The sequence below is a fragment of the Mauremys mutica genome, chromosome 1 (genome assembly GCF_020497125.1).
Source record: "Mauremys mutica isolate MM-2020 ecotype Southern chromosome 1, ASM2049712v1, whole genome shotgun sequence".
Lineage (NCBI taxonomy): Eukaryota > Metazoa > Chordata > Testudines > Geoemydidae > Mauremys > Mauremys mutica.
The window spans coordinates 171,545,366-171,572,787 of NC_059072.1; the positions used below are offsets into that span (position 1 = coordinate 171,545,366).

The 27,422-nt window shown below is 42.0% G+C and overlaps 1 protein-coding gene across 1 annotated transcript in view; it reads left to right on the forward strand.

The window, feature by feature from the left end:
- The window catches only part of PLCXD2 (phosphatidylinositol specific phospholipase C X domain containing 2), a 30,129-nt gene extending 2,961 nt beyond the window's left edge, over positions 1–27,168 (forward strand). Inside the window, exons 2-4 of the mRNA XM_045002190.1 lie at positions 18,661–19,121; positions 20,591–20,832; positions 27,006–27,168. Coding sequence (XP_044858125.1) covers positions 18,661–19,121; positions 20,591–20,832; positions 27,006–27,168 — 866 coding nt within the window. The remainder of the gene's footprint in view (positions 1–18,660; positions 19,122–20,590; positions 20,833–27,005) is intronic.
- The last annotated feature ends 254 nt before the right edge of the window (positions 27,169–27,422 follow it).

Below are 27,422 nucleotides of genomic sequence, written 5' to 3' on the forward strand. Positions count from 1 at the left end.
GACTACTTATGTTGTTCTGTAGAGAAAAGGTCACAGTGTAATTGTAAGTCAGCTCAATATTTTTTTATTCAGAAAAAAGAAAAAGTGGTTTCCATTAAAATATTGTCTCTTATGCCTATTTTATAATTGCACAGTCTCATTGTACTTAATAATCCAGCTCTTATGTAGCACTTTTCATCTGTAGATGCCACAGCACTTTACAAAGCAGGTCAGTATCATCATCCCCCATTTTACAGAGGGAGAAACTGAGGTTCAAGGAAGGGAAGTGACTTGTCCAAAGTCACCCAGCAGGCCAATGGCAGAGCCAGGAATTGAGTCCAAGTCCCCTGAGACTATGAAGATTTTAGTGGTAACTGCTATAGACTGTTCCTTATGATATTTCATTTTTGGACTCTGCTCAAGTGCAGCACTGCCAAGTTCCTTGCAATAGTCTCCTAAAGCCATCATAACTTCCCCGGTATGTATGTTGTGGCAAATTCATTGAAGTTGTAGACATTTTCATGGGACGCCTTTGGTGTGTGCTCCAGGAGATGCAAACCCATGGAGTCTCATAAGAACATAAGAACAGCCGTACCAGGTCAGACCAAAGGTCCATCTAGCCCAGTATCTGTCTACCGACAGTGGCCAATGCCAGGTGCCCCAGAGGGAGTGAACCTAATAGGCAATGATCAAGTGATCTCTCTCCTGCCATCCATCTCCATCCTCTGATGAACAGAGGCTAGGGACACCATTCTTACCCATCCTAGCTAATAACCATTTATGGACTTAGCCAACAGGAATTTATCCAGTCCCCTTTTAAACATTGTTATAGTCCTAGCCTTCACAACCTCCTCAGGTAAGGAGTTCCACAAGCTGACTGTGCGCTGCCTGAAGAAGAACTTCCTTTTATTTGTTTTAAACCTGCTTCCTATTAATTTCATTTGGTGACCCCTAGTTCTTGTATTATGGGAATAAGTAAATAACTTTTCCTTATCCACTTTCTCAACATCACTCATGATTTTATATACCTCTATCATATCCCCCCTTAGTCTTCTCTTTTCCAAGCTGAAGAGTCCTAGCCTCTTTAATCTTTCCTCGTATGGGACCCTCTCTAAACCCCTAATCATTTTACTTGCTCTTTTCTGAACCTTTTCTAGTGCTAGAATATCCTTTTTGACGTGAGGAGACCACATCTGTATACAATATTCGAGATGTGGGCATACCATGGATTTATATAAGGGCAATAATATATTCTCAGTCTTATTCTCTATCCCATTTTTAATGATTCCTAACATCCTGTTTGCTTTTTTGACTGCCTCTGCACACTGCGTGGACATCTTCAGAGAACTATCCACGATGACTCCAAGATCTTTTTCCTGATTCGTTGTAGCTAAATTAGCCCCCATCATGTTGTATGTATAGTTGGGGTTATTTTTTCCAATGTGCATTACTTTACATTTATCCACATTAAATTTCATTTGCCATTTTGTTGCCCAATCACTTAGTTTTGTGAGATCTTTTTGAAGTTCTTCATGCTCTGCTTTGGTCTTAACTATCTTGAATAGTTTAGTATCATCTGCAAACTTTGCCACCTCACTGTTTACCCCTTTCTCCAGATCATTTATGAATAAATTGAATAGGATTGGTCCTAGGACTGACCCTTGGGGAACACCACTAGTTATCCCTCTCCATTCTGAGAATTTACCATTAATTCCTACCCTTTGTTCCCTGTCCTTTAACCAGTTCTCAATCCATGAAAGAACCTTCCCTTTTATCCCATGACAGCTTAATTTACATAAGAGCCTTTGGTGAGGGACCTTGTCAAAGGCTTTCTGGAAATCTAAGTACACTATGTCCACTGGATCGCCCTTGTCCACATGTTTGTTGACCCCTTCAAAGAACTCTAATAGATTAGTAAGACACGATTTCCCTTTACAGAAACCATGTTGACTATTGCTCAACAGTTTATGTTTTTCTATGTGTCTGACAATTTTATTCTTAACTATTGTTTTGACTAATTTGCCCGGTACCGACGTTAGACATCCTGGTCTGTAATTGCCGGGATCACCCCTAGAGCCCTTTTTTAATATTGGCGTTACATTAGCTAACTTCCAGTCATTGGGTACCGAAGCCGATTTAAAGGACAGGTTACAAACCTTAGCTAATAGTTCCGCAACTTCACATTTGAGTTCTTTCAGAACTCTTGGGTGAATGCCATCTGGTCCCGGTGACTTGTTAATGTTGAGTTTATCAATTAATTCCAAAATCTCCTCTAGTGACACTTCAATCTGTGACAGTTCCTCAGTTTTGTCACCTACAAAAGCCAGCTCAGGTTTGGGAATCTCCCTAACATCCTCAGCCGTGAAGACTGAAGCACATAATCCATTTAGTTTCTCCGCAATGACTTTATCGTCTTTAAGCGCTCCTTTTGTATTTCGATCGTCAGGGGCCCCACTGGTTGTTTAGCAGGCTTCCTGCTTCTGATGTACTTAAAAAACATTTTGTTGTTACCTTTGGAGTTTTTGGCTAGCCGTTCTTCAAACTCCTCTTTGGCTTTTCTTATTACACTCTTGCACTTAAGTTGGCAGTGTTTGTGCTCCTTTCTATTTGCCTCACTAGGATTTGACTTCCACTTTTTAAAGGAAGTCTTTTTATCTCTCACTGCTTCTTTTACATGGTTGTTAAGCCACGGTGGCTCTTTTTTAGTTTTTTTACTGTTTTTCTTAATTTGGGGTATACATTGAAGTTGGGCCTCTATTATGGTGTCTTTAAAAAGGGCCCATGCAACTTGCAGGGATTTCACTTTAGTCCCTGTACCGTTTAACTTTTGTTTAACTAACCCCCTCATTTTTGTATAGTTCCCCCTTTTGAAATTAAATGCCACAGTGTTGGGCTGTTGAGGTGTTCTTCCCACCACAGTCTCAAGCTACTGGGACATGAGGCACCCTAACTGCAACTCCCATGATGCACCAGAGCAGCTCAGCTAGATGCAGTTCACTGATGAACTGACCCAAAACAAAACATTTTGGTTCATGACTTTCACAATGTGTCATTTTACCAAAAACCTCCAGACCAAATATTTTGACACTTCCAAATCCATATTCTCTGGAATTTTCCATTCCACAAATGTTTTCCCCAAAATTTTCACCTCAGTAAGTGACAAAAACAAACAGAAGTTTCTCAGGAGACAGAAATTCTAATTTTCAACCAGCTGTAGCAGCGGTAATATGCAATAATAATACTAACAACAATGAAGATTCTGCTTAGATGTGTTCGGCACATGTGCCTCCCAAAGGTTGCAGGCAGGATATGCACCTGCTGTGCTATTCAGTGTATTGGATATGTCATAACTGTCTATTAATTTCAGTCAAGTGTTGTGAATGGATATTGGCAGCATGGTAGTTGCAGCAGAGGAACCAGAAAAGTTAATGATGGTAGGCTTGGAAACCCCAACATGCTGTACATTTCCTCATCATAAGACAGACTTTCTGTCTTTCTTGAAACTTTCACATTGTGGATATGGTGATGGTGAAAGTTGACAGTTAGACACAGTTGCCTGTCATGTAGCCTGTGAATACAGAAGACAGGGAGGGAGTGTGAAGGGAAGGGAAGAGTGGAAAATTCAAATGGACAGCAGCACTCCACAAATTATTGTTTGTTTTGTTTTCCATTTCCATCCTACCAAACTTTTGTATGAAATAGAGTATAATCAATGATAAAGCAGCCTGTAAAGGCGCCAAGGCAAGTCAACAGCAGCATGTAAGAAAAGGATCACTTCATGGATCAACATTCCAGCAGTTGACAGCAATGATTGGGTTCATTGAGGAATATTGACTAAGGACCGTGATATGGAGGGAGGCTTTATTAATCTAAATGAGAAATACACATTTCTGCTCCATGAGGTGCTGATGAGGAATAGCTGCCTTGGAAGAGTAACTCTCCTTTTTGGAGAGCGGGGACAAGGGTCTCTGAGAACATAAGGATTTGGACCTGTTGAGCTCTTGTTTAGTATGTTCAAAATAATGTTGCATTTTTTCACAGAATCATGACATTTCTTTAGCAAAAGAGACTCCATTGTTTGGGACTTTCAAAACCAGACAGGACAAAATGCTGGAAAATGTCTGTGGGGAACAAACCTGCATAGACTTGGAGTGGGCTAGATAACTGAAAGATCTAAGCACCTTCAACATATATTAAAAATAAAATCATTCCATTAAAAAAACAAATTAGTTTCTAACAACAAGAGCAACAAACCAAACAGCCAATACCCTAGACAGAAATCAAGTCAAACAGTAAAGTCCAGGGCTCTTCATGCTACCAGTACATGCTACCAGTAACCCTTTGATTTTAAATCAAGGGGGTACCTAATTTGAGTGCATTTGCTCTTCCCCCCTCAGCCCCCAAACACCCTAGCTTTTGGGACTGCTTGTATTCAGTGTTTTAGAGAAGGTAGATGGAAAATTTCTACAAGAACAAGGCGATGTTTAATTAAACTGATAGCTGGAACATTCAAAATGTATAAAAATAAATACTTTTACACACAACACACAGACAGTGGAGCTCAATTCTCAGATACTTGACAGTATTCAAAAAAGGATTAGACATTTATACAGAACACAAAATATCCAAAGTTTCAACAATAAATGCTATCTTTAAAAATAGAAAAGGTTTAAGGTGGATTAACCCTGTTGCTTCAGGGCATAAGCCAGCGTCTAGCTATTAAGTGGGCTAGGAAGAAACATTCCCTGGTTACAGGTGATTGCCTGGTTCTGCCTCTGAAGCAGCTGGTAATGGCCACTTTTGGAGGTGGATCAACAGTTTGATTCAGTATGGCAATTCCTGTGTTGATTTAACCTGCAATCAAGGTAGAGTGGGCCTTTGAGACATTTGAATCCAGATGTGGATTTTGACCTATGCTGCACAGCTTAGCTGTGTTCACCTCTGGAGTTTTGCTTTAGGCTCTTCTCTTGCTTTTACTAAATACAGAATAGATCTGAAAGCCTGAAAACCATAACCATCAAGAATAAAATGCAGCACAATCTAGTATCATCCAGACAAAGGTGTGAGATTCCCCGTTATGGTTCATTCCAAGGAAGATACCACTATACCTTTTTGTAGAGAGAGAGGGGAAAAAATCACCCAAGATTAATTAACTCATCATTTTTAATGTATTTTGTGTTATACTTAAGGGGGCTAATTTTGCTGGAAACAATTATTAATTTCATTAAACTAATTCCCTTGAAAATAAGCCCATTTTAGTAAAAAATGCTTCTAGTCCACATGAAGGTGGGTTTAAAATTGGCGTTTTTGAAGGTTTTTTTTAACATGAACGCAAAATATAAAAGGGTATTGTACTGCTCAAAACAAAGTGACAAATGTTTCAGTGCAAATATATATATATGAAAAATACTAGTGTTGTACACTTCTGTCCTCTTCTACCGCCTCCTAACAAAAATAATTTAACTTTTGTCTTTATTGGTATTCTTATTTTCTCCATTATAAGTGTGAGAAGTGATATATCCGACAAAGTTTTGCTTGTGCTACATTAGTATTCACTGAGCTACTATTCTAGCACAGTAAATAAACCTCCTTTTTAAAGAATTTGGTGAGAATATCTAATCATTGATTACTTGTTCATTTGACAAAATTCAGAGCAACAGTGGGCATGATTTGTGGTGGTTGCACTTCCAATGAATTGTTTTTCTAAACAATTTCTCCAATATTACAGTTCAGATCTGACATCCTGGCTGCAGCCTGGGATCTTTGTCAGTATCTGTGGAATGGTTTAGCTGGATATAGCATTGCTTCCCAGTTTCATCAGACTGACACAATTCTTTTTATTAGGACAGGCTGAACTTTCTGTTTATTCCCTGACACGCAAGTACTCTCTCCCCCTGCAGTCCTAAACACTTACTCAGATCATGATAAGCTGCTGTCCTGTCCCCATTGTTCAAGGAGCCAGCAAAGCAAGCTAGCAGATGTTCACTTGAAACATTATTGAGCTGTTGGTTAGTCCAGCCTTCCGCACATTGGGTCATGGTAATGAGCAAAAGCATTTACTATTTCATTCTTTAGATTAGGGGAATTCATAGCATTTGGGTGATACCTTAGACTAGAGAATGAAGCACTAGGGCATTAACTTCGTCCTAGCTAGTATGTTTTGGCTCAGAAGCATTCACAGCAGGTAGACTTGGTTTCACAGAAATTACAAATGGAAAAGACCTATTGTGCTCTTAGACCAAGTCCCACTGTGATCATTAACTGTAATATCTTTTTCTATTGCACTGGTAGAATTTTAGCCTAAAAATTACATTCCTGATCATTATTTACCTGCTTTCTAAATCAAATTGTGGCTTCACTAGCAGGGATGCTGTAAAGGAGCACTCACCTCTTGAGTGCCTCCTAGCAACGAGGGGCAGTACCACAGTCGTCCTCTCGCCCCTGATGCTCCCTGCAGGCTGCTGGTCAACCTTTGAGTTTTCAGTGGCTTGGCCATTTGGCTAACTCACAAAATCCAAGTGAACACCTTCCAGGCTATTAAAGAGTCCAATAAATAAACAATCGAATTTCCTTCTCTAGGGTCTTCAGCCCCTTTGTTCAGTGCCCAAATAAGCCCTGTCTCCTTTTAGGGGTTCTTGCCACTTTACCTGTGGCCGGGCAAAACCCAGACCTGCCCACTTTCCAGGTTCCAACTCAGAGACCCTGCACACAGCAGCCACCTCAAGCCTCCGTTGCTATTTCTATGGGCCTCTTCCTCCCGGGTCATCCCCTAGCTCAGGGCTGACATCCTCAGGTCCTTTTCTCCTGCAGTCACAGCTGTATAAGTTCAGCGAGCCATTAACTCTATCTAATGGTTGGTCTCCATTGGCCAGAGCCGCCTCCTTCATGTCTCTGGTCCCAGCTAATAACTGCATGGCTAAGGCCTGATTGCTGTTGCTAGCCCCTCTAGCCCTTGGCATGCCTGGTCTCTCTAGCTTTCAAAATGGTTTCTCGTGATCTCTTCATACCCAGAGAAAGACGTAACATCCGCAAGCACCATGTCTTGGGAGGTGTATTGTATCTTCTGCCTGGTGTGGCTCCTCCACCCAGTGGAAATATTAAGTCTTGTAATTTTGACACACTTCTAGTGCTACTGTGTGCTTTTCTTTCTTTACTGTGCCCAAACTAGTAATTTGAACTATATGTGGTATTTGCTGGAGGCATTGTGCTTGCAGAGTGCTGAGGCAGGCATTGTGTTTAGAGATGAGAAGGCAGCTCTTCAGTTACTGGTTTGAAGGTGTGTCATGGCCCTTCCTATCGACCTGGTTTTAGACCACTAGCTGGTGCATGGGCTGGAGGTGCACAAGACTTTGATGTGCCTCAGCCATGTATTTAGTGTTTGGGATGCATAACGCCTTAGACTTCACTATGACTCTCCTGCCCCTTGAAGTGAAGAAGCATGAGGATTTTGTTTTTCCACTGTGTTAGGAGGAGAAAAGTCTATGTACCTCCTGTCTCAGTCCTCTCCACCTTGTACATGCATTCAGGGATAACCAGGATCTTGCTCCTCTGGTTCTAAGCATGTAAAATAACCATAACATGGCTCAGTGATCATCATAGTGGCAGACTGGGTGGCTCCAAAGACTGATACTAGGATTTATGCAGCACCTGGAGACTGGTAAAGTCATAAAGAAAAGAGTGCTGTTCAAAGGTGTGAGAGAGTCAGATCCTAAGAAGCAATATTTTTAGTCAAACTTGATTGCTGAAGGTAGCCTCCAAATTCCATTTCAGGTGCATTGTGGGAGGCCAGGTTAAGGTTAGCGGGCAAGGATAGAACCTAACACACTCGGATCTCAGTTCCTGATTGGGAACTATAGGCAGGGTTGGAATCTTTAGACAGATGCCACTACATAAATAATTACACAGACAAAGTATCAGAGGGGTAGCCGTGTTAGTCTGGATCTGTAAAAGCAGCAAAGAGTCCTGTGGCACCTTATAGAATAACAGACGTTTTGGAGCATGAGCTTTCGTGGGTGAATACCCACTTCGTCGGATGCATGTAGTGGAAATTTCCAGGGGCAGGTATATATATGCAAGCAAGAAGCAGGCTAGAGATAACGGGGTTAGTTCAATCAGGGAGGATGAAGCCCTCTTCTAGCAGCTGAGGTGTGAAAACCAAGGGAGGAGAAACTGGTTTTGTAGTTGGCTAGCCATTCACAGTCTTTGTTTAATCCTGAGCTGATGGTGTCAAATTTGCAGATGAACTGAAGCTCAGCAGTTTCTCTTTGGAGTCTGGTCCTGAAGTTTTTTTGCTGCAGGATGGCCACCTTAAGATCTGCTATTGTGTGGCCAGGGAGGTTGAAGTGTTCTCCTACAGGTTTTTGTATATTGCCATTCCTAATATCTGATTTGTGTCCATTTATCCTTTTCCGTAGAGACTGTCCAGTTCAGCCAATGTACATAGCAGAGGGGCATTGCTGGCATATGATAGCATATATTACATTGGTGGACGTGCAGGTGAATGAACCGGTGATGGTGTGGCTGATCTGGTTAGGTCCTGTGATGGTGTCGCTGGTGTAGATATGTGGGCAGAGTTGGCATCGAGGTTTGTTGCATGGATTTGTTCCTGAGTTAGAGTTACTGTGGTGCAATGTGCAGTTACTGGTGAGAATATGCTTCAGGTTGTCTGTGGGCGAGGACTGGCCTGCCACCCAAGGCCTGTGAAAGTGTGGGATCATTGTCCAGGATGGGTTGTAGATCCCTGATGATGCGTTGGAGGGGTTTAAGCTGGGGACTGTATGTGATCGCCAGTGGAGTCCTGTTGGTTTCTTTCTTGGGTTTGTCTTGCAGTAGGAGGCATCCTCCCTGATTGAACTAACCTCGTTATCTCTAGCCTGCTTCTTGCTTGCATATACATACCTGCCCCTGGAAATTTCCACTACATGCATTCGACGAAGTGGGTATTCACCCATGAAAGCTCATGCTCCAAAACGTCTGTTAGTCTATAAGGTGCCACAGGACTCTTTGCTGCTTTTACACATACAAAAATACATTAAAAGAACATTGCTATGATTGCAAAGTCAAGCACTCAAAAGGTAGGAGATAGCCAAATTAAGGTCGCTTATGCAACCTTATCTTGCCACCACTCCTCCCTCCATGTGTACATATGCTTTATGATAGTTTTTATGTGCCAGTTTCCTTGCCCAACCAGTCCCAGCCCTTCTGTCCATCCCCCACCAGTTTCCAGCCTCCACTGCTCTCCAGGCTTCTCTTCCCAGTCTCTTTGCCCAGCTACTCAGTCAGTTTCTCTCCCCCCATCTCTACTCCTTGCCTCCTCTGCATTCTAATCATGTGATTTCCTCCTCTATGCTGCCTGGATATCTGCAGGGGGATCATTGAGAATACCAGAGAGCGAGGTCCCTGCTCATAGGTCCAGTGCCTGGGCCCAACTTAGACCAGCCATTACCTGGACAGTCTGACTTCACCCCTGTACTAGCCTTGGATTGGAGGAAGCATGCTCAGTCGCTCTGAAGGAATAGCACATGCTCAGTCCACCCACACAACAGAGTTGTGAGCTGATGGAGCATGTTCAGTGAGAGATTTTAGCTGCTAGAATCCGTCTCTAATGAACATGTGATTTTTCACAGGCTTATAACTTGGCCCAGTTTGAGGAGATTTTTACAGGGAGGGCAAAAGGCACATCCCTGTCAAAAAGGCCATCTCCTGCCAAATTTCAGAACCCGCTCCAAAGCATGGAGGTGCCCAAGTTGTTAAAAGAAAAAGTTGCTGGAATCTTTTAACATGCGCACAACTATGTATTTTTCCCTAGCTGCGTTCTTAGATTTGGCTGAAATTTTCCAAAAAATGTTCAACCTGATGTAGACAACCCAGCCCCAACAATTAAAGTGTGGCAATATTATGAAGGGTCTTACAATGGGGAAAGTGTCAAGCAACCTTAATAGGCAATATTACCAGCCCCACATATGATAAAGTGAGTATCTGTTACACAGAACAAGAAGGGGTGTACTTTGGTTTATTGAATTCACAAGAAGCTGTTAAGGGAAAATAGTTCCAAGTTCTGAATGTATGCAATCATGAAAAAGAGGTCACAGCTGCATATGCTGCTCACAGAATGAGATGTGCATGACATACCTTAAATGGGTGCAACTGTACACAAATATTTCAGCACCTCCCAAAGGTGGGTGTAGCCAAGATTATTTTGATGCATGTGTAATTGCTGACCCAAAGTTCCCTGGGTGTCTTGTGTCTTAATTGGCTAAGTTAAATGAAAGTGTTAGTTAAGTGGAAACCAGGTTAAATTTTTGGGGTGAACTTGGAGACAGGTGATTTGGGTTCTGTCTGTGAGACCTGGGGCAAGTCACTTTCTCTATGTCAATTTCCCCATCTTCATTTATGAGACCTTTTGTGCCCCAGGAAAATTTGGCCCTCAAAGAGAAGTAGGTGGCCTTCACCCTGTGGCCCCATGCAAGGAGGGAGCAAATTGAAATGGCAGCAGGTCTCTATAGGGGTCCTGATGGAATGGGCTGCTGACTGAGGGGATAATGTCATTGAATCAGTGCATAGACAGCTGAACTGACCATCTGTTGGGTTAAAGTTTGGACTCGTGTGACAGGTGAAGCATATGAGATTGAAAAAAAAGATCAAAAATAGAGGATCCCCATTCCTTGGCTTCCTGCCCAACTCAGTGGACATTCACCAAGCAATGATGCATCATCCACTAGAGGAAAATAATCTCGCAGCAGTGATGAAAACCTGATATGAAATGCAGCTTCTGATTAGTAGGTCTTAAAAAGAGCCTTTCCTGGTAGCCAGGTTATTCCATAACTGCTTACTGTGGGGTTTCTTGCACTTCTCTGTATTAGCCGCTGATACTGGCTGCAGTTGGAGACCGGTTATTGGACTGACTGGGCCATTAGTCTGATTCAGCGTGGCAATTCCTGTGTTGATGAGACCATTTCTGAGTATAAATTAGAGTGTTGAGCTACACAGATTACATGAAGCATTGAAAAATAGGGTAGAAAAACTAATAAGACAAAAAATGCCCGCTCATGAGAATGTAGTCAGTGAAAGCAAGGATCTCTGGATCATGACATCATCTCCAACTTGTCAGTGATGGACACTGCTTTGGTCTAATTGGAAAGCTGAGGCAAGAGGACAGCATTGTTGCTACTAGGAAACACCAGGTGTAAGAAGTCCCCCTGCTAGAAATAAAAAAAAATAAATAAAAAAGTTCAATGCTTCTGCTTTCTCCCACCTTTCTTTTCAACGTTGCTTTTATTCTTTTTGGAGGGCAGTGGCAAGATGTTATACTAGCTCTTCCTCTCTTTCTCTGGGGAGTATCATAACAAGGAAAGGCTGTTTTCCCTGGGCCCTGTGGTTTAGTACCTCCCTCGTAGGCTACCACAAAGTGGCAGAACAGCCCGGAAAGAAAAGTGCAACTTCTTAGTGCTGTTATGTATCTGAGGTAGGGCAGACTCTGCCATGCCTGATCACAGCCCACTGACCCTCACTGTGTCAGAGCATAATCTTGGATCAGTGCAATGTCTCTTCATACATGTCCCTTTCCACTGGACAGTGTGGTGACCCTGTGGACAAAATGAATACAAACCAGAGGGTCTAACAAGAGGATGAAAACCTACCTCAACCAGTTCAGAAGTAAGTCTTTGAAAAATCTCCCCTGTGCAAATACACGTCTTCTAAGTAGTCCAGTGTTCCCTCCTGTAGGTCCTTAACTGTGTCTTGGCCTCTGCAGCAACACATGTCACATATTGCCCAGCCACCCATTGTCTTGGGATGAACTCAGGCCCCTTGCTCTAAGACCTAACTCCTCTTAATAAGTAGTCAGAAGCAGAAACCCTCCAGCCAAAATCTCTGCTGGCAACATGGGTCACAAGAGCCATTGGCTGACTCCTGGCAATGGTGCCACTCAGGAATCCCAAAAGCAAGTGTCAGAACTTGGTGGCTCTTTCAGTACAGATATCCTATTGCAATTTATATAAAGACAACGTCATCCCCAGAACATTACAGGCTTTCCTCATGAAAGTAAATTCTGCTTTCCCATGTCTCTCTGGAAATAATTCTTCCTTGTGTTCAGCATCTCAGGACCCCAAAAAGATACTTACAGATAACTGCAAGGTGAATGGGCATTCACAGCACTTTCCTAGGGAGAAGAGTTAATTCCATCACAAATTAATCTTCCCACCTTCTTTTTCATTAAAACGTCAGTGCTTACTGTTCATTATTTCCCACCACTGAGTGTGGGGAGATGTGACGATCCACTGTGGAAATCCTGTAGTTTCCTGGTATTTCTGTTTCCACTATTCTAACTGGGAGTCAGGAAGTTATTGGATTTCTCACTTCATTTCCCTTGTGGGACAATCTGCCCAATTTGCTGTGAGTTAAAAGTTACTATTACTTGGCTTAAGTATTTCTAAATCATTGAATGAACTGGGCTGGTGGGAACATGTGAGGGACTGTGGTTGACCTTAATGTTCCCTAGCAATAATGTTGAGCTCTGAGTTCCATGCAGGCGAATACACAGCCCAGAGCTCACGAACAGGGGAAGATGTTAATCACACTGGTACCAAATATTCCATTTTCTCCTGTTGCAATGAAAAGAACTGATACACTAGAGAGGCAAGTGAAGTTTTTTCAAACTCTGGCCTAGGCTAACAAGACACAGATTCTGTGTTTTCCAAGGAGGATCCAGGGCCAAACATACTCCAAGATTCAAGTCCTCTGTTCACTCACCATCAGGTACAATGGTGTAAATTTTTTAGAAACCACTTCCCTACTGAACCTCAGTCCAGGTTCAAGGTTGTGTAGCCTCCATGTCCTGCTCCACTCCGCTGAGACAGCCAGTTGTGGTGGAGGTTTTCATGATGCTGACAGCAATACACTAAGTACTAGACCAGGATCACCAAATCAATTTGGCACAGGCCATCCAACAGCTGACAGCCAATAACAGTGGACTGGATTTGAGATGGTGCGGTAGAAAAGAACGTTAACATACAAGTATTGTGTCTTCAACAACTATTTCTTCAACACCATTCTCCCTCCACCCCCAATTATAATACCCTATCCCTGATACTGAAATTACAAGTTTCTAGGAAGCTTTAAGTTACTAGACTTTGTGTTCCCCCTGTTTAATTGCTGTATTACATTTAACTAAGGAATTTTGTTAGAATACTATTCAAAAATGGACATGCTTATCTAGATAGTTCATATGGATCATATAGTTAATCATGGCTAACTTTCTCCCCCCCCTCTTGCCTGGTAACAAGCAAGTCAAACGTGCTATTCAATGTGGATTAGTAAAGATGTTTTAAGATGCTAATCTTTTGATTAGAAAATCTGGATTGTTAATGACCTGTATCCAGAAGCCTTCAGGGTTTGTCAGAGGTGCTTCTGTCTCATTCAATGTACCTCATGGCTGGTACAAAGCAGAGCTTACCCGTGCAAAATAGCAGAATATTGTTCTTTCCTTGGCTGCTGCTTGTGTAGCTTTTCCGTGATGCTCCCAGATCTTTTGCTTTTGAAGCCTGATTGGTGTATTTCCAGATGCTTTTGTTTTTGATTGTGGTTTTGTGCTGAATCTATATTTTCTTGATTATAAATGGCAAATGTATTTTAGGTGGAGAGCAAATCTTGCTGTAAGAAGTTTGGCGTCACTGCAGCTAAGGTAATCCTGAGGTGTAATGCCAGAGTCCACAATTGACATTTTAATGCTGTTAATATGCTGGTGCCATTTGTGGACCTCGCCAGCTACCCACTGAAACAGTACACATAAAGTTATTTAATTTTCAGTAATCATACCTTGTATGTCCACAATTAGAAAAATCTTTCCACTCATCCAGTCCATTTCCCTGAAAATGCAGCACTGTTCCCCTTCAGTATTGTCTGGTGTTTAAGTCCAGCCTGGTTCTAAGAGTCCTAAGAAAAGGGGTTTCCCTCACTTATTTAGACTAGTCCACAGCCTAATATACCTCACAGTCAGGAAAACTAGATTCGTAGAGATGATGTTAGATATGCTTTTGCCTAGGAAAGGGTATTTTATATCTGTTCCAGTGTGTAGACAATATATTTTGTATTTGAAATTTGTTTTACATTGAAAAATTTCAAATCCTTTTGTGCACACACAGTAATCTTCACAACATCCTGTTAGGGTAAAGTTAAATGACATGCTTGGTCACACAGGAAGTCATTAATAGAATAGGACCCAGAATTCTTGTTTCCAGATACCATGTTCTAACCATTATACAATGTTCTCTGATTATCAACTTTATGCAGTAACAAGAAAAAGGAATCAGTTCTTAATAACCCACACAAAACAGTGAAAATAAAAATTAAGTCCAAGACCAAATAATGCCAAATTTTTGTAATGTAACTGCATTCATTTGATTTGACTAATTAATTTGATCCCATGATTCTAAGGAACATGAAAAACATGAAGAATGGGCAATTTAGAAATAGTTACAGATGTGAAGCTAAAAAGCTGCTTCTTAACAACTGAAACAAAGAAAATAGAACAAAAACATTCTTGAATAATGAAAGATAATAAAGGCAATAGATTTAACACACAATTAACTTGGGAGTTGGCATAGTGGAAGTGAAAAAGGATTCATGAATCTACAGTTGCACTTGCTAGGATAAAATTACAAGAGCTATCTATCATAGTAACAATCTGGTGTCAGGAAGGAATTTGAATGCCTGGGCAGACAGGGGAGAGGGTATAGCTTTCCCTGACGAATCCAACCTTTGCTGGTGGAGAGCTGGGATACTGGACTAGAGAGAGACCATTAAATGGTTTGTTCCAGTGTTGTATTTCATAACCTATGCATTCCTATGATTCCAAATTAAGTCTTGACTTCTACGGGTATTTGGCAGTGAGGCTCACATTGAAGCTGCAGCACCAAAGCAGTTCTAATATTGTTGTAATCAGAATACTAACTATGAACGTCTGGTGTCACAAAACACCTCACAAGGAGAGTATTTCCCCAGTACAGTGGAGAAGGTAGCGAATTGAGATTCAGGAGGCCTGGATTCTGTTCTCCATTATGCTTCTGGTCTGCAGAAAGACTTTGGGCAAGTCTTAAAATTAATTAATTTTATTATGTATAAAATATTTTATACTCAAGGGTCACTTATCCACAGTCTCAAAACATTTACTAACATTCATTTAAGTCATAGATATAGGGACTTTTAACGTAGCAACATGAAAGAGTTTCTTCTCCAGTTCACTAAGAATCCAGTCTCTGAAGTGTGTACGTAAAAATCATTAAAAAGTTTTAAATATTTCCTATATTGATATGTTTAAATTGAACATACTTGCCAGCCCTCAACAGAATTCCCTTGTTTAGTAATATGTTTGTAGGCGTACATGAATGCTTGCACTGGATTGGATTGGATTAGATGCTCCTGTGCTTTATGACTCCATGTTTTCACCTCCATTTCTCTAAAGCCACATGCATGAAGGTAGATTGGAAAACACAAAATTCTGATGCCATTACTCATCTCCAGTTCTGAGAAACACCCCTTTGTCTTGCACTAGTTTCATTTATCCTGTTAAATGCTGCAATCTGCAATGGGTTGAGGGTCTTGTAACTATAAAATATATGATCAGACTTGTGGGGAACAACCTTTTACTCTTTAGGGGAAGCAAAGCAAAATAGCTTTGTTTTCTTGAAACTGCAAAATTATGACATGCTTCCCTTCTCCCTTATTCCACCACGCTGATTGGGGAAGGAGAGATTCCTCCCCCTCTCGCACACATGACTGTGTGTGGAGTTATACAATAGAGGGGAACTGCTCATGCTTATTACTGTTGGCATGCTTTGGAATCTTGCAAATTGATGTTTGACTTGTGAACAGCTTATGCTTCCACATGGATTTAATAACCCTAACAAGGTAATCCTGTTGAGATCATAATCTCATTTACAGCTCTGATGCTGCAGCATGACAGGAAACATATTAGTCTTCAAGTGAGCACATGCACAAACACAGGAGATGCTTGTCTAATAAACAGATAGAGAGGGGGGAAAAAATCAGACAAGGAGATTGTGTGGGAGTATTCGGGGGAGTGGCAGGGGAATTGCTGGATTTTCAGGGAGGGGAGAGATGGGAGGCAAGGGGATGTTGGCACCTGTAATATACTAGAATATTATGTAGTCTGGTGGAGTCAGTGTATGCTTCCTATATTTCAGCAAGTGGACAGGAGCTGAGGGAGCTAGCATTGCTGGGCATCATCCCCGAGATTCAGACTGGCAGTAGGAGCAGGGCTATTTGGATGTAGCTTGCTCCTTCAATTCCTGCTCTAAGAGCAGGAATTCCTATCTCCTCCAGGGAAATGGCTAGTGGGTCAAGCCCAATTAACAGCTTGCAGCTTCTCTGCTGGGAGACTAGAAGGAGCCAGGGAGCAGAGAGGCTAGAACCACTTAGTTGTTTTCTTGGATGGGACTGCAGAGGAAGGATTGTGTCTGCAAAGCCCTAGCATATTGGCCAGGATGGAACTCCCTGGGGTGGATGTTGGAAATCTAGCTAAACCTGGAGTCTTGGCAGGCAGACTTCTATCCCCAGATCTGCCTAATGTTGCTTCTGACAAGGGACTCCAAGTCTAAGTACTATGTTCTTGGCCCCACCTCCCCTCAAAGTTACTGCTCCAATTAAGATCATCCTTCCTGCCCTTGCATGCTTCCCACTGCCATCAGGTCAGGACTTCTTCAGGGGCTCCCAGCCTCTCTTTTCTTGTGTCCTGCTAGCAGTAACTAGGAAGACATAATCCACAATGGGTTTTTCTTGATTTCTTTCTTACTAGGTTGTTTTTTTTCGTAACTGTTTATTAGACTTGTGAGGTGTGGAGCTTTATTTATGAGCATTATTTTGTGGTTAGGTGCATGATTTCCCTGCCAGATTCTGTCATGTCCATAATGCTGACACCCTGTGTCACAGGCACGTTACCATCTCTCCTGCAGTGATTGGGTGGGGCAGCAGGATGATGGCTCGGTTGTCAGGTGATTGACGATGTGAGAGGGAATCTTTCATTTCTTAGTCACCTTCCTGCATTTTTACAAGGTCAGTAGTGATCTAAAGTCATTGCCAGTGAAAAGCCTGTTTGAAATGAGTTTGCTCTCAGTCCTGTTCCTGGAATAGAGGTATCCACAAATACAAAACAAAACAATATCATTACAACTGACACTACCCGCTACATGGTTGTCGGTGACAGCTGAAAGGCCAAGGACTAGCTGAGCATGGAGATAGTTCAGTCATCTAATGCCTGGAAATGATTCATTATGGTCAGAGCTAAGACTCATTGGCAGTGCATTGCGAGGATTTTCACCCAGCCACAGCCTGAGGTCTCTGTCCCATAGATTAACCAAGAGCTTTGGTGTCTTAGGTTGTTTCCCCACAGTCAAGTGTGATTTTAAGTAACTGTAGATATGATATCTACATGAGTTATGATCGTAAGGCAAGTGTTGCAGGGTGATGACTCACCGGTGCGGTGCCTCCTGCTGGCCGTCTCAGGAATTAGCTCTTTCCAGCCCGGAGTGCCCTCTGCAGGCCAGTGTCTTGCCTGCCGCTGGCCCCACGTCTCTCCCAGACCCCAGTGCCCTTTGCCCGGGGTTCTGCCCACCACAGTACCACCTCACTCTGGTTTCCCCTCCCAGGGGAACCCCCAACCCTCTATCCCCACCTTGCCTCAGTGGCTACTGCCAGTCATCGTCTAGCCCCCGCTCACTGGGGCAGACTGCAGTCTGTAAACCATTCATCATCAGCAAGGGGGTTAGGACCTGCTGCCTGTGCCTGTCTCTGGGCTGCCGCTCTGCAGCCCAAGTACCTGTTTGGAGGCCTTTAACTAGGCCTGCAGCCTGGGGTTTTACTAGGCTGGAGCTCCCTCTGCCCTTTCCCAGCACTGCTCCACCTAGGTACCCTCCTCAGCTCTCAGGCAGCCAGGCCCTTCTCTCTCAGAAGCTAGAGACAGACACCTCCCAGCCTCTGGCCCTCAGCCCCCTTAAAGGGCCAGCTGTGGCCTGATTGGGGCGTGGCCCCAGCTGTGGCTGCTTCCCCCAATCAGCGTAGGTTTTCCCCACCATAGCCCCCTCCAGGGCAGCTTTTAACCCTTTCAGGGCCAGAACGGGTAAGCACCCCACTACAGCAAGGAATAAATACAATATAAAAAGAGAATCTTGGTTCATTTTAGGGCTCAGTGCTGAATTCATCAACAAGCACAAGACCAGATTTAAACCCCTGTGCCACCACAGTGGAAGATCTATGGAAGTAGCTTGCTTGTTTCTTCGATGGACAGAGGACTATGAACACAGGAGAGGATAATGGGACAGAGGAGTCTCCTTACTATGGCTATTTATTATTTATATTCTATTAGCATCATTCTGGGAACTGTACAAACATCTTAAGAGACAGTTGTAACCCTAAAAAACTCCCAGATGTGAATAGATAAGACAAAGGAAGTGGTATTCCCATTTTACAGATGGGGGAAACTGAGACTTAAAGATGAAGTGGCTTGCCAAAGGTAACACAAGAAGTCCTGTGTCAGAGCCAAGAGTTGACCCCAAATCTCCTGAATCCCAGTCCAGTACCTTAACACTAGACCTTTGTGCCATATTGGACACATGAAATATTATTTTCAATGCTATAACATTAAAATGACTTTTTTTTTATCTCTAGGATCACATGATTCTTTCAGCTACTGGGTTGATGAGAAATCTCCTGTGGGACCTGATCAAGCCACGGCAATCAAACGTTTGGCTAAAATTTCTTTGGTGAAAAAGCTGATGAAGAAATGGTCAGTGACTCAAAACCTGACCTTCAAAGAGCAGCTGGAAGGTGGGATCCGCTACTTTGATCTGCGCGTATCTTCCAAACCGGGAGAAGTGGGACAGGAGATCTACTTCATACATGGTTTGTTTGGCATCAAAGTATGGGATGGACTGATGGAGATAAACACCTTCCTCGCAGAGCACCCCAAAGAAGCTGTCTTCTTGGATTTCAATCACTTCTATGCAATGGAAGACGAGCACCACATATACCTGATTAACAGGATCCGGGAAGCATTTGGATCAAAACTTTGCACAATGGAATATGTAGAAAATGTGACCTTGCGATATCTTTGGGAGAAGAGTCAGCAGGTGGGGAAAGGATATGTAATGAGTCTAAAACCAAAATGTTACAATTCAAATTATAAAGAGTGTCTGACTAGGGTTCCAAGCATATTATTATTATTTATTTTATTTTATTTTATTTTATTTTATTTTTTGTATTACGGTGGCATCTAGGGGTCAGGGCCCTATTATGCAGGAATTCACAAATATGCAACAAAGATACAAACTTGCATATGTAGTTGATCTTTTGTAAAGTGTGGGCTTGGTGTTTGTGAGGACACGTCCTCCAGTAACTAGCCCATACAAAGAATAAAAACTAATGCATAGTATCTTATCTCATCTGTGTTTTAGGAGCAAACGGTCTGTGTTCTATCCACATTAGTGGATGATTGAGCTTTGGTTGGTGACTATGGTGTCTGTTGATTACAGTTCACTAATGCTCAGTCTTGAAGCAAAAGACTCCCAGTGCTTCCATTTAATTCCAAAACTATAAATTTGTGTGTGCGCAGTCATGCTTTGAGGAATTCCTCTGAGCAAGTCCTCTTCAGTCTGCTTCCAGGATTCTACCTGATTAAAGCAAAGAGCCCCTTGTCAATTCAGATAATGAAAGGTGTTCTGTTTTAGATATAGCTAGCTCTCAATAAATCATCTGACACTTTGAAACAAACAGATTGGGATGTAACACTCGGTATCCAGATTTGCTAGAGATGGATCCAGATCTGAACTCAAGATCCATTTTCTTTATAAACTTCTAAGATGTTCAGATCCAGATATAGAGGCAAACAGCACACATCTGGCTTGAAACTCCCTGATGGGCTGAACTAGAACACTGAATCCCAATGTAATATTTAACTCTGGATCTGAACACCTTTCCCAGATATTCATAGGACTCTCATAAACTGCTATTTCATATGACACCAGGAATAAAACTCATATCTCAGCTCCAGAAGGCACAGTGGAGGTTATAGCAGACAATGAGATTGTCTTTGGTGTTCCATCCAGTAAATGGTAGTGGAACGCCAGTATATGAGCCAGCCCAGTATGTCACAGCAAGTTAATTTGAATTGAGTTACACAGTATTTTAGTTCCTGACTTGCCACCATCCTTTTCCTGGGATAAAAGTCATTCTGGCAATGCTGTCTGACAAATATTAAGAGTAAGATTAGAATAATGTTGTTTAAGTAATACATCTTGGAATGTGATTTCAGTTTCATACTGTAAATTCTCCTTTTTCTCTAGTGACACTTGAAACGCTATGCAGTCCTGAATTTGCAGCTAATCAAAATGATTTTCTCCTTTATGGTAACACTCCAGTGAATTAATTGTATTCAGTGTACTAGTTTAAAGACAGGAGGCCAGATTGTCACCAGATTATACACATGTGTACTCAGACTTCAATGGGACTGCATGGATATACTTAAATGCAAAATTTGGTTCCAAAACATCATGATTCGGTTTAATTTGCATCCTTTTCTATCTTTCTCTCCATTATTTAGGTTCTCATTTTCTACCACTACCCTCTGTATCAGGAATATCCCTTCCTGTGGCCAGGGAATAAAATGCCAGCACCTTGGGCAAACACAACCAACGTGCACAAGCTATTACAGTTCTTAGAGACCACTCTTGGGGAGCGGGCTCAACATGGAACTTTTCATGTTTCTCAAGCTATTCTCACACCCAGGGTCAAAACTATTGCACGGCACCTAATCCGTGGCCTAAAAAATACGCTTGTTCACAGGTAAGGATTTGTCTTGGTTCTACAGCTCCTTGTTTGAAACTTTTACCTTGAAGTTACGATGAATAAGCAAGTAACTACCAGGCCTGTGCTTGAATTATTAACAAGAAGTAGCTGATCTTTCAGGATATATTGTTACTTATTTTTGATGACTGCAAGAATCTCACTCCCTGCAGTTAAGCTAAAACATAAAATATCCCTTTATGTGTAAATATCCACAGAGAACATGTTGGTAGGGTTCAATTTAGGGTATTGATGAGATGTCAGATAAGGCTCAGCTATCTTTATTAGTCAAAGACAATAAAGCACAACACAAAAGGGAAAGGGCTAATACTTTACCAATCCAATCTGGGAAGTAGAGTCTCACAGCAATCTGCTCCAAAATTATGGACTTACTTCGCTCATATAATTCCCTTGTTTACAACAAAAGTAGGGTACACCCAGTTCTTACCAGTTTCTTATCTTATTTTGAACTTAGTTTTCAGGTCACAAAGACATCATGCCAACCATCCTTATTCCTCAGTACCAGCACCTCGTGCAACTTGTCAGGCCTTAACAAGACATGCATCTTATCCCTAACAGCTCCTACACGTACCCAAGGACAGAGTTCATGCACTCTACTAATACAATTTATTTTAGCATAAGTACAAAGGATGCTGGGAAAATGGTTCATGGTTTATATATCGAGCATAAGTGCAAGCCTTTTAGTCATGATATTGGCTGACAAAATGCAAGACCAAATTCATATTCTTTTGTGAGCAGAGAGCAATTTGAAATGGTGTCTCTAGAGAAAATAGGTACCCTCAACTCTTCTTGATTTAAAGTGAGGAGGAAAAACAAGCTTATCTCTTACATGAAAACCAGATTTCATTTTCTGTGGACTAAAATCTGCTCTGAGTTATGTGCATACCAACCCCAGTGACTTCTATAACACTTACACACACATAGGACAAGATATGGCCGTAAATGTGTCTTGCTTCTCCAGACCGAAAAAAAAAAAAGAGAGAGAGAGAGAGAGAGAGATGAATAATAGGAGTTTTCTAATTGTGGCTACGTGGTTATCCATAAATAAGACAACTAATAAAGGGCCTGACCTTGAACATTGCTGCACCCTTGTAATTCATAATGACTTAAAGGGCAGGTGCAGGGCCCATCATTTCCCAGAATTGGACCCAAATGATTCTGCTGTGTGATATTAACATTGTGTAGCCTATATTCCAAATCACAGAGTGAATAGTGATCCTTTTTGCAGTTTAAGGCCTCGGATCTTACTCCTTAGCTCTACTCGTACCATATAATCAAAGCTTGGTAACATACAGACTGGCATCCAGTCCTGTGCATTTAGTAACAGTGGTGCTAGCTGCTACTGTGAGTCTGATTGTCAAAATGACCATATCACCTACTGAACTGGATATAAAACAATGAAATGGGCAACACTGGAAACCAGTTAGCATGTGACCTTTGATTGTCTGGAAAACTCATTGAATCTTCAGTCCCAAGTGAATAACAGCCTGATTCTAGATTTTCTTTGGAAAATCATTGTTTCTTCTAGTGGTATTTATTGTTTTTTTCCTACAATACACCCCCCGCCCCATCAATTAAAATAGGGAAAAAACAAGGTAAAAATTACTTAGAAAAGTTAGATGGCTTCAAGTCACCAGGGCCTGATGAAATACATCCGAGGAGCTAACTGAGGAGATATCTGAGCCATTAACGATTATCTTCAAAAATTCATGGAAGACAGGAGTGATTCCAGAGGACTGGAAGAGGCCAAATATTATGTCAATCTATAAAAAGGGGAACAATGATAACCTGGGGCATTACAGATCAGTCACCTTAACTTCAGTGCCCAGGAAAATAATGGAACAAATAAGCAAGCAAGCAAGCAAACACCTAGAAGATAATAAGGTGATAAGTAACAGCATGGATTTGTCAAGAATAAATAATATCAAATCAACCTAAGCTTAGCCCTAGGCCCCACCCCCACTCTACCCCTTCCCCCCCAAGGCCACACCCTGCCCCACCTCTTCCCACCCCCGCTCCACCCATGCCTCTCCTCTTCCCTGCCTCTTTCTACCCTCTCTGCTGAGCAACCCCCATCCCTGCTCCCCCTCTCCCCCAGAATCTCCTGTATGCCCCTGAACAGCTGTTCCCTGGCATGCAGGAGGTGCTGGGAGAGATGGGGAGGAGTTGATCAGCAGGATCAATGGACCCCCTAGTGTGCCCTTGCAGACCCCAGTTTGAGAAATGCTGATTTAGATAACGGCATAGAGAGTACACTTATGAAGTCTGGAGATGATACCGAGCTGGGTGGGATTGTAACTGCTTTGGAGGATAGGGTTAACATTCAAAATGCTCTCAACAAACTGGAGAAATGGTTTGAAATAAATAGGGTGAAATTCAATAAGGACAAATGCAAAGTACTCAACCTGGGAAGGAACAATCAATTGCACACATACAAAATGGGAAATGACTACTAGGAAGGAGTACTGTGGAAAGGGATCTGGGGGTCATAATGGATCACAAGCTAAATATAGTCAACAATGTAACATTGTTGCAAAAAAAGGTAAACATAATTCTGAGATGGATTAGCAGGAGTGTTGTAAGCAAGACACGGAAAGTAATTCTTCTGCTCTACTCCACACTGATACAGCCTTAACTGGAGTATTGTGCCCAGTTCTGGGTGCCACATTTCAGTAAAGAGGTGGACAAATTGGAGAAAGTCCAGAGAAGAGCAACAAAAATGATTAACGGTCTAGAAAACATGACCTATTGGAAAAAATTGAAAAAAATGGTTTTGTTCAGTCTGGAGAAGAGAAGACTGAGGGGGAACTTAGCAGTTTTCAAGTACATAAAAGGTTGTTAGAAAGAGGAGAGAGAAAAATTGTTCTAGTTAACCTCTGTGGATAGGACAAGAAGCAATGGGCTTAAATTGCAGCAAGGGAGGTTTAGGTTGGACATTAGGAAAAAATTCCTAACTGTCAGGGTGGTTAAGCACTGGAATAAATTGCCCAGGGAGATTGTGGAATCACCATGATTATAGGTATTTAATAATAGGTTAGACAAACACCTGTCAGGGATGGTCTAGATCAGGGGTGGGCAAACTTTTTGGCCTGAGGGCCACATCAGAGAATAGAAATTATATGGCGGGCCATGAATGCTCACAAAATTAGAGTTGCGGTGTGGGAGGGGTTGAGGGCTCTGGTTGGGGGTGTGGGCTCTGGGGTGGGGCTGGGGATGAGTTTGGGGTGTAGGAGGGTGCTCTGGGCTGGTATTGAGGGGTTTGGAGGGTGGGAGGGGGATAAGGGCTGGAGCAGGGGTTTGGGGCATGGGAAGTGTCTCAGGGAGCAGGATCTGAGCCGAGCTTACCTCAAGTGGTTCCCGAAAGCAGTGGCATGTCTCTTCTCCAGCTCCTACGCATGGAGTGGCCTGCTAGCACTGGAGCGGGGCCATGCGGGTGCTTCCGGGAGCTGTGTGGTGCAGCCCCCCAACCTGGTTCCCTAGCTGGAATGCCGGAGCAGGGCAAGCCCCAGACCCCGCTCCCCAGTGGCAGCTTGCCGGACAGCTTAAAATGTAGTTTGCCCACCCCTGGTCTAGAAAATACTTAGTCCTGCCTTGAGTGCAGGGGACTGAACTAGAAAACCTCTTGAGGCCCCTTCCAGCCCTACAATTCTGTGATTCTATTTTCTTTTTAAAATCCTCCTCAGAGGCCCAGAGGGTCAGAATCTAAATATCCACATAATAGAAATACTGAAGTTCCTATGGTTGAAGTTAGGATGTGGAGTTCCTGTGTCTTGCCTTTCCACAGAATTTAGTCTGACAGAATAATGTCTAAAGCTAAATAATGAAATAATGTTAGTATCCAAGTAAACTGATCCAAAGATTTTGAACTTCCTGTTTTCCAAGATTGCAATTTGTATTTTTTTAAAAAAGAACAGGAATACTTGTGGCACCTTAGAGACTAACAAATTGATTTGTTTTTTGTACATTAAACACTAGATGGTGCTAAAATGCTTTCTTTAAGAGTGTGTGTAGCGCTGTCAGACCCAGGATATTAGAGAGACAAGGTGGGTGAGGTAATATCTTTAAGATTAAGAAACCATTTTAAATTTGTATAGCTTTACTCCTGAAAACACAGGACACTTAAAAAAACAAGGTGGGTGAGGTGATATCTTTTCTTTGACCAACCTTTGTTGGTGAGAGCCTCAAGTTTTCAAACTTACACAGTGCTCTTCTTCAGGTCTGGGAAACTTACTCAGTGTCGCAAATACATACAAGGTGGAACATTTGAGAGCATAGTGATTGTCAGGTTTCACCCACATAGTTGCTACTGTGGCATTTAGTGCACTGGATGAGGTACAACACATATTGTGATAGGTATGTGTAGGACCCATGGATCTTGAAAGGTGTGCTGTCTCTTGAATGAACTCACACAGGAAAATGATAAAAGACAAAAACATCACATCACCTGTGGGTGAACACTTTTCAGAAAAAGGATGAGCCTGGGAGCTTAAATTCATAACTTTTCTTGACACTAAAAATCATATTACAACAACCTATAACCCACTAACAACCCCCACCCAGCTGTTTCTTGTCCCTCCTTTTCCTCCCTATGACCAGAGGGGTGTTAACAAGCCACTTCACCTTGAGTGGTCCCTTGAGTGTTAAATACTTGGACTAAACAATCTGTTCCATCCTCTATTTAGCTGTGACACTTTGGGTAAGTTTCCCAGACCTGAAGAAGAGCTCTGGCTTGGTCTATACTACAGACTTAAGCTGATATAACTATGTCCTTCGAGATGTGGAAATTCACACCCCTGAGCAACACGGTTATACAGATTGAACTCCTAGTGTAGACAGCACAATGTCAACGTGAGGGCTTCTCACAGTGACATAGCTGCCACCTCTCATGGAGGTGGAGTACCTGTGCTGATGGGAGAAAACCCCTCATCCTCATCATAGGTAGTGTCTTCACTAAGGCTTTGTCTACATTGGCACTTTCATCATTAAAACTTTTGTTGCTCAGGGGTGTGAAAAAATACTCCCTGAATGATAAAAAGTTTTTAACAACTAAAAGTGCCGGTGCAGACTGGAGGTGGTGTGCACAGTGTAGACAACCTAAGTGATATGGCAGTGCAGCTGCATGTAGACAAGCCCTCTGTGTAAGCGCAAAAGCCTGTCTCTCTCACCAACAGAAGCTGGTCCAAGAAAAGATATCACCTCACTCATCTTTCTTTTTTAATAAAGGCATGTGTTTTAAGGAGTAAAGCGCTACACATTTAAAATTATTTCTTAATTTTAACTGAAGATACTTACTAGAGAGTTTTTTATTTGCATGGATACAATATGGTTCTTCTATAGTATATATTAAATGTGCAATATTATAAGAATGTGTCAAAACTCACATCACCATTCTCATTCTCACTACTCTTTTGCCCTTATCCCTTTCCTTTTGTTTACTGATGACTTCCTTTGTGGTTTATTATTACTTTTATTCTTGGGATTGCTAGCTCCAAGGGGCAGACAGCTTGCCTTTCTATCTGCTTGTATGGCACTTATAGGAGAAGTTACTTCTGTTTCTGGCTCCTGTGGAAACCCCATTGCTGTAGTGTTAAAGGAGCACAAAAACTTCTGCAAACCCTTGGTTCAAGTTCTTTTCATGAAATGACTGAAAAAAATTTCAGTTCTTAGTAATCCAAACCATTTCATCCATCCCTAATTACGATGATTTAAGTAATAACACAAGACCTAATTGCTATGAATTAAGCCTTCAGATCATTATATACTCAGACAAAACAAGAACAAAGAAACCGTTGCAGGACCTTAAATTCTGAGGTCCTAACTGTTCAGTGAAGTCAATAAGAATCCTATAGTATGTCTTGTAAGAGCAGCGGTTTCCACTGGTGACTTTGACCAATATTTCTATTCCCCCCCCACACACACACCAAAAAAAATGGTTGTGCAGTGTGCTGTTTTCTGCTACCCTTCTCCCCAGAGGTGGTTGCATTTTAAGGGTGCATATATATTAGTATAGATTTTGTGTGCTACTTTGAGGTTAAAGGATACTGTGCAAACATGCTGTTCATAGACAAACTGTTACATGTAGAGCAAAATCAAGGTGCTTCCATATCAGTGTGTTATATTGGTTAACATATTTATCCTTCTTTTTTCTTTAGGAACCTGCCTATGATTTTGAACTGGGTAAAGACACAGAAGCCAGGCATTATGGGCGTTAACATAATTACATCAGACTTTGTGGAGCTGGTTGACTTTGCTGCCACGGTTATTGCATTAAACGACCTCCTTTTAGAAGGGCACCAAGCTGTGACTAAATCCTGACTGTTCTGTCTCTCACTCTAAGATCAGCGCTCATCCACTGAGATGAGGATTTGGAGTCTTTCATCCATGTCAACAGCTTTCAATGTAAATCTCAATTTAGGTGTTTTTGGTTTTGTTTTTTAACAAACAAAAACCTAGTTTCTGAGAAAAACGTGCTGAAAATCATTCACATCAGGATTTATCGCTGCATGGATCTGACCCGAACACTAAGCAGTGTCTGAGTGCTGCTGACTCTGTTATGCACGCATCTGCTG